Source organism: Centroberyx affinis, unplaced genomic scaffold, assembly GCF_046629955.1.
Source record: "Centroberyx affinis isolate AG114_WGS23_722 - 3 ecotype Tasmania unplaced genomic scaffold, CSIRO-AGI_Caff_v1 ptg003708l_1, whole genome shotgun sequence".
Taxonomy (NCBI): Eukaryota; Metazoa; Chordata; class Actinopteri; order Beryciformes; family Berycidae; genus Centroberyx; species Centroberyx affinis.
In genome coordinates this window covers 98,084-110,000 of record NW_027281598.1, presented here as the reverse complement: position 1 = coordinate 110,000, position 11,917 = coordinate 98,084, and the positions used below count along the sequence as shown (strand labels likewise).

Genomic DNA, 11,917 nt, shown 5'->3' with positions numbered 1-11,917 from the left:
GCCAAGAGATAAGGACTATCAATGTGGCTGCCAGAGAGCACATTATGTCACCTGAAAGCCCTCTGCTGGCCCGTATGCCCACCTGTAGGCTAACATCTACCACACACACACACACACATACACACACACACACACACACACACACACTGTAACCCTCTGCCCTGATGCCCAGGCACTGAACCAGGAAGGAGGCCCTTGCCTGAACCCTCTAATCCCATCAAAGGGTAAGGCCGGTCAGGTAGGGAGAGGTGAGGCGAGTCCTAGCTGGATAAAGAGATGGATGGATGAGAGGCTGAGCTGCTGTAATTACCCCAGTCACCTTGGTTTGAACTTGCCTAACTTGCCAAAACCCCATACACACACAATGAGAGGCGGGATACATTTTTAGATCATCGGTGAACCAATGTCTGTTTTGTAGTGTTGTCAGCCCTTGATGTAAACCATGTCAACTTTTATATATTTAGCTTCTCTGCTGTTAGCAGACTCAAGCATGGTCAGTACCTGGATGACATGTTTGTATGTATGTATGTGATGTGTGTGTGTGTGTGTGTGTGTGTGTGTGTGTGTGTGTTTATGTGTGTGAATTAGAGAAACAAGATATGAGACAGAGACAGAAAGACTGCTACCATTCTCTTCCTTATTCCTGCATTACAAAGTTATTAATTCTTACCTTTTTACAGTTGACATGGTACACACACACACACACACGCACACACACACACACACACACACACACACGAAAAGATGGCAGGGGGAAGGGAGAGGAAGACGAGGGGTAGGAAGGGAGGAAGAAGGAAAGGAAGGAGGTAGAAAGAGGGTGATACAGAGCAAGACGGGAGGGATACAGGAGAGGAAAGAGAGGGAAGGAAGGGAGTGTGAGCGAGCGACAGTGGGTTAAACAGAGCTGAAGAGAGAGAGAGAGAGAGAGCGAGCGAGAGAGGCAATCAAAGAAAAAGGAAAAATAAGCAAGCCCAGATGAGCCATACATAGCAGCGGAGGCACCAGCCAACTCCCAATCGTCTCTCTGTCCCCCCCCCACCACCACCCTTCCCTCATTCTCTTCTCCCTCTCCCTCTCTCTCTCTCTCTGGTTATCAGAGGTCTTGCTCAATAGAATATATTTCCCTGGTTGCTAGGCAATCCCATAAAGCGGCGAGAACGAGCGAAGTGTTATAAATAATGTATTTGCATTATCTAATCAGCTGACAACCACCCCCATCCACACAGAGAGGATAGGAGAGACGGAGAGAGAGGGAGAGGGAGAGAGAGAGAGAGTTAGAGAGTGAGAGAGAGAGAGAGAGAGTGAGAGAGAGATGGGGGGCATTTGATAATTGGAACGCGATTAATTCAATGAGCACAAGTCCTCGTCCTTGAGTGTATGCATGCATATGCGAATCTGTGTATGAATATGCTACTGTTGGAGAGGAGGAAAGTAAAGTGTGTGTGTGTGTGTGTGTGTGTGTGTGTGTGTGTGCAGCTGACTCAGAGCGGACTCCACTACAGAACAGGAGGGATGAGATGTGGGATGTGGAGGATGTTGGGAGTGGTTCAGATTCATTTAATACTGTAGCCGGAAGCAAGGCCAGGCAAAGTTTCAGGATCAGCTACCCAAAGGAACACACACACACACACGCACACACACACACACACACACACACACACACACACACACACACACACCAAATGCCGCACATACACACGTGCCATCCCTGTACTTACCATAATGAGGTTTACAGCAGAGACAGACAAATATGTAACATGGCTAATATCATGATAGGCATATAATAATATAATTTTGATGTTTAGGTTTGGCTTGTAGATGATAATGAACTATACATTAAACTAGAAATCTATAGCTAACCATTAGCGCACACACACACACTGCATACCATAGTCCTATACTGGCTTCTCCCACTACCACACCCTCGTCCATCCAAAAATACTCTCTAAACCAGCAGCTGACCATAGCTGTGACTCACTATCACTGCACATTTCCCTCTCTCTCTTCCTCCCTCTCTCTCTCTCTCTCTCTCTCTCTCTCTCACACACACACACACACACACACATACACTTAGGTGGACATGGTTGATGCATGGGGAGGGGGGGGTGAGGGGGTGGTGGGTAAAGTGGTGTGTGGCCAGAGAGACGGTGGTGTGAAATGTACCACACCACAGGGACTGGCGTGTGTGTGTGTGTGTGTGTGTGTGTGTGTGTGTTAGTGTGTGTCTTCCAGTCATGGGTTTCCCTTACTCACATTTCCCTTTTCCCGTCTCCTGCTGTGGCTACTGTGGGGAGAATGAAGACTCCACTCTCCACTCCAGTTGGCCCGGGTGGAGCTACACAGCGCCGGCTCAAACCTCCAAAAAAAGTCTTTATGTCGTATTATTGCTTATGTTTTGTTTTTTTTGCAGTGGATGACACGCAAGTAACTATTTCAGTAACAGTAAATTTGACTGGGAGCTTCTGTCAAAAATGTTCTCCAGTGGAAAGTCCTCCGGTGGTAGAAATGTTTATGAATAGCAAAAGCTGTTCAAGAAATTTGGGTCAGAGGGTTCATGCAGTTCTCCTACACTATTACAAGTATTTGAATGAAAGAATACAGTCCAGCCAGATCTGGAGCCAGTGAGACACTAGACTCTATAATTGAAAGTTACATACATGTGAATTAATTAATGTTAATGGGATTTGTATCTTTTAGCACTCATATTAAACATATCAATACTGACTACTGTAGCTACCTCTAATGGTATCACTCAATTACTTTTATTGTGCTTTTCTGAGTCTAAAACTCCTACTCCTAACACTAAAAGACTAAAAAGGTTTGGAGTTACTGTAAAAAATTGAGCTAAGAATGAGGAAAATACAACACTAGGATCATCACATGCTTAATATAGATACCAGAAAATACTATTGGAAGCATTGCAATGTCAAGCCACCTGAGGATTCTATTTTCCTTAACCTTGAGCTCTCATAACTCAGAAGTCATAAAACGTCTGAAAAAAAAAAAAAAGGATCTTGGGGGGCGGGGAGCGGGGATTCAAGGAAAGTGTCTACTTTTGCAAAATAACAGCCGAACAGTATGAATACCATCCGTGAATATCTGCATAATTTCCCCTTTAAGGCAGAGCAAAGTAAATGGGCCACCGGCACACACACACACACACACACACACAGTGTCCTGGGCAGATATAGTGTAAAAATAAATGCACGAAGCCGGCGCTGGAGCCATAGAGCAGCAGCGACTGCAGGTTGTATTCTGGCAGGCTGATGCAAGCCAGCAACATGGGCAGCGCTCCAAATAAAATGTCCCACACACTGTCCCACTTAGGCCATATCACACAGACATATGCATGGATATTTCCCACCAGGCTCCATTACTGTATCTAATATGTCAACCACAATGCAATATTCTATACAGCTAATTTGTCGTATTTTGTCCTACTTAGTGCCTACTTTATCCTGTGTGTGTGTGTGTGTGTGTGTTCACCTATGTGTGCCTGTGGGTATTGCCTATTATACCCTAGCTTTTGTGGCACATGAACAGTGTGCTCTCTTCCTCTTTTCCCACTGTTGTTATGGCAAACTTTACTATACAGTGTGTGTATTCATTCGCTCTGTGAATTCTTTCTAGCTGACAGAAATGGCTGAGTAAACCTTCCTGCGGCGAGCAAACATCTTGAAGCTTGACATCTGCAAGTGCAGCACACACAGATACACACACACACACACACACACACACACACACACTGGGAATGGCATTCCTACAAATGCACAAAAACATAATCCATCAGGAATATCAGCGTACAGATGCCCTAATCCAAGCACAAATGCACACACACGCATATATGCATATACTCAAAAAAACAAAAGGCACAAATAGGCCACACGTGCACAAATTTATGGAGGTAAGCGGGCGTGCACATACACACACACACACACACACACACACACACACACACACGCTGAGAGCACATCTGCCCTGTAAGAGACCCGGAGTGGGACAGTGCCAGCTGGCTTCATTTCAACTTTTCACCCCTTGGGATTGGTTCTCCCACAGGCCAAATATGGAAGAGACGAGTACCGCGCTCTACCCCAACGGGACTGTATCTCACACACACACATACACACACATACACACACATACACACACATACACACACACATACACACGCACAGTGGGAGCAAAAGCGCTAGCCTTATGTGGTCACAAGGTGGCCAGTGCTTAAGTCAAAGAGATATCTCCCAGCACATCTATAGTCACTATGGAGACCGCAGGCGTTGTGTGTGTGTGTGTGTGTGTGTGAGTGTGTGTGTGTGTGCACATGCGTGTGTAGGGTAGTGGGAGTCTTGGATTTGAGGAATATCCCTCTCTAGTCTCTTCACCATGACAACACTGAAAGTTCAAAGGTCGGAGCTGCCGCGGTTAATCCAGTGGATCAGCTGGGAGAGAGAGAGAGACAGACTGGGAGAGAGACGGAGAAAGAGAGTGGGAGGGAGTGGGCGAGAGAGGATCTATACAGTGGGGGAGAGAGGGAGAGAGAGAGATCTGCTAGGAAGAGAGAAACGTGGGGGAGTGAGAGATAGATAGTGAGAGAAGGGGATTTGATTCCTGGTGTTTTGGATTCAAAAGTGGGTCACGAGACTTTCTGACAGGGGTCAAAGGTCAACTTGGAATATAGCAGGAATATTGTCCTCCCTAATGAGGATTTGGATCCCAGTCCAAAACCAGTCGAGAAGCTGGGGGAAGCTCCAGAGGTTTCCCAGCATGCACTGCAGCAACAGCGTGTCAGATACGTGCCATAATGAAGACGCAATATCCTTACCGGGACATTTATCAGTGTGTACTTAGATGAACTTGTGCATGCATCTAAGTGTGTGTGTGTCTCCATGTACACAGTCATGTAGTGTCCAGCCTGGAACCCATCATACACACTTCCAACCTCATTCCTGAGTGTGTGTGAGTGTGTGTGTGACTTGACAGACCTGAATCTTATGTAAATTACTAATTTAGTGGCTTCAACTAACACGTTCAAAATGTGTGAGTGAAAGTGCATGTGTGTGTCAGAGTGCATGGATGTGTTTATCAGTGTGTATATGCGTGTGTGTGTGTGTGTGTGGTGAGAGTTGTGTTACATAGTCTTATGTTAGTTAGTCTTACGTAAATTTGAATTTGTTTTAGTGGATTTACGTAAAAGTGTTTAAAATGTGTGTGCAATTGTGTGTTCATGCGTGTGCAAATATGTGTGTGTGTGTTTGTGTGTGTGCACGTGCATGTGGATATGTACGTTTCTGTGCATGTATGCCTGTGTGTGTGTGTGTGTGTGTGTGTGTGTGTGTGTGACAGGCCAATTGCAATTGAATTAATTGAATTGTAATTTAATTAATTCAAATATAGCACTTAAAATGTGTGTTTGTGTGTTCATGCGTGCATATGTACGTGTGTGTGTGTGTGTATCTGTGTGTGTGTGTGTGTGTGTGTGTGCACATATGCACCCCCCCCCACCCCACCCCCTACTAACCAGTATGAGCTATGTGTGTGTGTGTGTGTGTGTGTGTGTGTGTGTGTGTGAGAGACCAGACAGAGTGAAATCTTGTGTAAACCATAATTTAATTGAGCCTCTCCCTCTCCCTCTCTCTCACCGTGTGCACCAGTATGCGCTGTCCCGTGGGGTGGATGGCCAGCGCCTCGTCGTACAGGCCCTTGGCCTCGTCCAGCTGGCCCCGCAGCTCGGCCAGGCGGCCCCGCTGCAGCAGCACCGAGTGCGAGTTGGGGAACAGCGAGCCGGCCTCGGCCACGCAGAACTGGGCCTCCTTCAGCCGGCTCTCCGCCATGAACAGCTCCCCTGTAGGGATAAATGGAAGAGATGGAGGGAGGAGAGGAAGGGAGAGGAGAGGAAGGAAGGGAGCAAGGAGGGAAGGAGGTAGGAGGTTAGGAGGCAGAGAGAGAAAAGAAGAGAAGAGAGAGAAGAAAAGGAAGGGGAGGTAGGGAGCGGGGAAAGAGAAAGAAATGGAGGGTAAGGGGTGAAAGGAGACACAGAGGACAGGGACAAAGGGAGGAGAGAGTAAGTATGAAAGGAGGGATAGGAGGAAAGATGGAGAACAGGATAGGATAGGGTAAAGGAGAAAAAAAAGGAGAGAGAAAGATGGATCAGTGACTTGTGAAAGTGACAGAAATGACTTTAACTCTGGGTTCAGTGACACTGTCTTCAAATGTAAACTGTGCAGCGCTCAAATGCAAACACAAAACACCACACTGGGACGGACATACACACATGGAGAGTGTGTGTGTGTGTGTGTGTGAGAGAGAGAGAGAGAGACTGAGAGAGAAATGTAGTGCCTGGGAAGTAATGAAACTCTTGCCTAAATATGGGCATCACATACTAAAGCTGCCTGCCTCTGTTCGCTGCTGCTGATGGGAAGCTCAGGACAAACCCCAGGCACGCACACACACACACACACACACACACACACACAGAGAATCACGCCTACAAGCACCACACTGTCCAATTAGCACTCGGAACACCGGTGCTGACCGGAGGTCCCGCCCTCCGGCGAACCAATGGGAGGGCGGGAACGCCGGGAGAGGGAGCTGTCAATCATTCTGCGGGACATGAGTGGACACTGGGTCGACCCTGAGAAAAGCAGCCCTTCCAGCTCTGAACACTCTCACTGACAGCCCCCTGTGTGTGTGTGTGTGTGTGTGTGTGTGTGTGAGAGACAGTGTGTAATGACGTGCAAACATACTGTACACACACCGTCTGCCTCGGAGCGCTGTGTGAAGCCACGCGTGTGTGTGTGTGTGTGTTTTGTTTGTTTACCTGTGTTTCATGGATGCACAGATGGGGAATACTTGCATGCATGCTACTGTAAGATGAAACAGAGCCATTTCCCACCCCCGGGTTTATGTTTTATATAGTTTCAGTTCGGGGAAAATGGATTCAGCGAATGATTCCGGGTTATGTAAGGCCTTTCCCTGGTCTTCACCTGAGCTCTCGGAAAAATGTGTGTGTGTGTGTGTGTGTGTTCTCTGCGGTATCAGTGTATGAGATCAGTGCATGGGTATACATTATACACACATTTGCAGGTGTGTTTATGTGTTTTTGTATATGAGGGTGTATGGGGTTGGCTGTGTCCCTGTCATAGCCAAGGAGTCCTCTGTGTGTGTGTGTGTGTGTGTGTGTGTGTGTGTGTGTGCTGTGCTGGGCTTTGCTATTCGGCTGATCAGGATGTGAGATTGAGAGAGAGGAAGTGACCCATAAGAGCAGGAATGTTGGGAAGGAAAGGGGACGGGGGGGTTGGTGGTGTGTTGAGGTCGGGGGGGGGGGGGGTACGATGGGCCGAGCCTTGAGAGAGGGGACACACCCCAGGTCTCACACACACTCACACACGCACACACACACACACACACGCAAGGGGGTCGGCCCAACTCTGCAGCGAGCGCTTTTCCATCTTGACTCCACACTCCGTTTCGCCTGTTCTCAGCAGAGGAACAGCGGGGTTCAAAGGTCGGGACGTAGAAAATAACCTTTTGAATTACATTTGGTCACAAGGGACGTAACCCCCCCCCCTCCCCCCCTCCTCCCCAGCCCCAGCTAGCTAGCGTACTGTAACACACTGGCATGCTGGTTGCATCACTGCTCCCTCTCTTGCTCCACCGCTATGTGGATTCCCATTCCCCGTTCTCATGCTTTGTCCACTCCAGTTGAGTGGCTGGACGGATGGAGGGATGGAGGGACGGAGGGACGGAGGGACGGAGGGACGGAGGGACGGAGGGACGGAGTGTTGTTTTTTGTGGAGCGTCTCTGCGCTCTTTTCCCTTCGCTTCCTGCCGTTGCTCTCCTTCCCCTGTGAACTTGCACAGGCGGACTGAGGCTGAAGGGGTGGAAGTAATAACGGTATGCATCACTGCCGTTCTGTCCTTAATAGATGGCTGTGGCCACGTGCGTTCAGGTGCAGCGTGCACTCCTACACGAGGTTCACCGTGTTAAACTGGACATAGGAAAATTCTACTAAATAGTCTACAAAATTGTTAAGATTTCTCATGTGTCTTTGTGTAACAAAGAGCAGGTAACAGAGAAAACTGCTGCTATAATCACTTTCAAGAGCAAACTAAGATAGCTTATACAGATTTCGACATTATTGCGAATGGAGTCTTATTGAATACCTATATCCCCCAAATTACTGCACAGGGTTTCCCAACCGTTTTTAGGAATTGAGGTCAGAAAATTCCTGTGATTGCAGTATTTAAAACATGTGAAATGTGTGCTCACATACGTACCAAGTGCATAAACAATGTCTCATTCCCCAGAGAGACAGAAATTAAGCTGCTCCTGTGAGCAGGTCAGTAACAGCTGTGTATAAGCTAGTGAGACAGCGTGGCGTTCACAGATTTGATTTTTATTCTGAATTTTTCTAGGAGTAATGGCAACTGGCTGACCCCGCACCCCAGAGACGAGAATTTCAAAAGCGTGTTCCAGTCCACGTGCGCTGCAGTCTTACCAGCCTGTAGCCAGATGCGTTCCAGGGTGGTCCAGATGTAGGTGGGTCCTTGGCGGCGGGCGGAGCTGATGGCCGACACCTCAGACAGCGCCGCATCCAGACGGGACGCCGCCACCGACGGAGCGCTCAGCGAACCTGAGCGGCAGACAGAGGAAGAGGAAGAGGAACGGTGAACGGACGGGAAGACTGCACGAGTTCAGGCTCGTACTCTCGCCAAATGAAATTCTTTCCAAATTGAGGTATTCAGCATTTGAGAAAAGTTACACCTACTCTTATAAAATGAGTAATAGCACAAAATGAAAATGCTGGTACTTTTTAAAGGGATAATACGTAACTTAAGTCCTTGGTTGCCAAAGTGACTATTGAATGAGATACTGAATGATAAAGTCATGCTAATGGCTTTACAATCTTTTGAAATGTAACCCTTAAAATATGTCAAGGATGATCGTATGCCTCATGCAGTATCAAAAAAATATTATGACGACAGGACTGAGCCATGCTGAACTGCAATCAAACATAAAACATTCACTCTGTAATACCTGTCTGAACATTGACTGTAGCGAACATTTCAAAACGTTTCTACATTAATCACAACACACTTTCCGAGACTGAATGGCAAGTGACTAGGCCCCATCCTGGTATAAATACAGGTATGGTGGTGAGTCACGGCCTTGATATTTAAACAGCATGACTGCTCCCCAAAACTGTATTACAGGCAGGTTTAATCCAGAATAGGTCAAATGCTGGGGGGATTTGGACTGACCTACACATTCACCTTTCTCATTGGTATTTACCCAACACCGGAGAGGAAGGTGGATGTGTTTAACTTAAAAATAATCAATCTGGCGTGTGTTCAAATATCCAGCGGTCCCTTTCTGGTTAAGCTTTTAAAGCAGCTAGAGTGCAGACCGGTGGAGGTGTCTTGGAAGTCGGGCAGGGTGAGGTGGATGGAGGGTTTCCTGGCTCCGGGGCTGACTTCTGCCCTCTCACCCGCGGGTATACTGCTACTGTCATCTGTCTCACTGCAACACACACACACACACACAGCCATGAATACATACACATACAAATACAGTACAAGCATGCAGGAAAACATTCATGCACAAACCTGCACACGAAAGCGAAAATACCCAGAGATGCATGCACAAACGCATACATGCATGAAGGTACACACACACACACACTGGGGTAATCAATACCCCAGCAGCCAAAGCAACCACCCCTCCCCACACACACACACACACACACACTTCCATCACAGAGTGTACAAGCATTAGATATGGTGGTAAGGTTGAAACGCACAGACGCACATGCTGAAATAAACATGCATGTAATAATGTGTCGGTCTATATAATAAGCAAACTGGTACACACACACACACACACACACACACACACACACACATACACACACTAACCTGGAGCGGCTGAAGTCATAGCGGCTTTGCCAGAGCTGCAGCATGTCTTCGCAGGTCTGCAGTGCTACAGCAGGGCCGAATAGAGTGTCTTCCAGCTTCACTTTGGTAAACAGCAGACTAGAAACACACACACACACACACACACACACACACACACATATACACACACCATATTACACTTCTTTATTTCATTTTCTGTAGCTTTATAATTGTAATATTGGATGAATGTGTAGTTGCTGGTTCAATCCCACAAATGATGTATTATTTTTTACTGTGGATGGACTGTGGATGAGAACTGGAAGCTACAGCTAATAGTATACCATGCAATTAGCATGTGCTTTGGCTGAAAAAATAAAAAAATCGGACATATATGCGTACACACACGCATACATACATGGACATACGCACAGTGATGTATGAGTGTGTGAGTGATATTTATGAGGGTCTAGCTGGGGAAGTGCTTGGGTTCCATCAACTTCTCACTGATGCATGTGGAGTGAAGCACACATGGATCAATAGGAAACAAAGAGGGGGTAAGGATAGTCATCAGCAATAGGCTCTAAGTGCATGTGTGAGTGCATGTGTGTGTGTGTGCGTGTGTGTGTGTGTGTGTGCGCGTGTGTGTGTGTGTGTGTGTGTGCTGCGGTGTGTTGAGAGGTTGATGAGGGGAGGCGATGGAGAGTGTTTCCGCTCAGCTCTTTTTGTTGGAGACAACTGGTTAAGTGATGTGGGAGTCTCTGATGTGCATGCGTGTGTGTGTGTGTGTGTGTGTGTGTGTGTGTGTGATTGCCAGAAGGGGCTCTCAGAGGATGCAGTCTGTCATGGGCATCACTCATCCATGAATGTGAGGAGAGGGAGAGAAAGAGAGAGAGAAGGAAAGAGAGAGAGAGAGAGAGAGAGAGAAAGAGAGAGAGAGGGACTATGGTATTCTCCATATCTGATGCCTGCTGGCCTAGCTGTCCATTGCCTGCCTGTGTTGAAGGCTCCTCCAATTATTCTGTACTCTCCTGTCAGTGGGTTGGGAGTTTGTGTGTGTGTGTGTGTGTGTGGGGTGGGGGGTGGGGGGGTGGTGTTGGTGATGTGGATGCAGGGTGGGTCGGAGGGGGTTGGAGGAAAAGATGGATGAAGGGACGGAGGGAGGGCGAGGATCAATAGCGGAGCGAGACGGGCCGCGTCGGGGGAGAAAACTCCGGGTGAAACGCGCCTCGTTACCGGCCCACGGGTCGGCGGAGGGGGGGGGGGGTGGAAAGACGGAGGGATGTTGGAAAAAGAAAAAAAGGGGGGGGGGGGTGGACTAGATTTTTCTGACGTGTGGATGACAACTGCTGCCGAGGGACGCTGTGTTAAGGATACGCCTGTCAGCGGGGTCCGCCGGAGTGTGTGTGTGTCTGTGTGTGTGTGTGTGTGTGTGTGTGTGTGTGTGTCTCTAGGCTCCCCATTAGCAGTGTGGCACAGCGTTTAGGAGCATTGTGATGGTGTAAAGCCATCCTAGGGTTGCAATGTGCCAGTGTGTGTGTGTGTATGTGTGTGTAGGAGTGGAGGGTAAAGCCACCTAAACTCTAAACTAACCACATTTTTGCTTGCAGAATAGAGTTTATTCATTCTTTTTTGACATGAATCTTTATTGTGTACATCAAACTCATCTAAGCTATATGAGGATGGGGTCTTTTAAAGGAAAAGGGTATAAATGAATGAAAGTGGAATTGATTTTTGTTCATATTGGTGCTTGTTTACCTTTTTCTTTGCCGCTGCATCACTGGCTACAGCCCGTATTTCCCTCACAGTTCCAACGCACCAAAATACCCATCGCTTTACCGAGGCTGTCATTTGATGGGAGTGAGCCCGGTGTGTGTGCACGCTGCAGTGTGTGTGTGTGTGTGTGGACGGTGTGTTGGGACAGTGAGCAGTCTAGCTCAGTGCACGGGCTCAGCGGTGGCCGGCGAAGAGCTGCGAGTGCCAGCGTAAACTCTACATATAAAAATAGCTAATAATGTTCCCTTGA

General features: G+C 47.7%; 1 protein-coding gene across 1 annotated transcript in view; it reads right to left on the bottom strand.

Moving 5' to 3' along the window:
* The window catches only part of ttc7a (tetratricopeptide repeat domain 7A), a 37,683-nt gene that overhangs the window by 4,270 nt on the left and 21,496 nt on the right, over positions 1–11,917 (bottom strand). The window contains exons 16-19 of the mRNA XM_071540678.1: positions 9,916–10,032; positions 9,408–9,520; positions 8,499–8,633; positions 5,640–5,842 (exon numbers count right to left, since the gene is read on the bottom strand). Of these exons, the coding sequence (XP_071396779.1) occupies positions 5,640–5,842; positions 8,499–8,633; positions 9,408–9,520; positions 9,916–10,032 (568 nt within the window). The remainder of the gene's footprint in view (positions 1–5,639; positions 5,843–8,498; positions 8,634–9,407; positions 9,521–9,915; positions 10,033–11,917) is intronic.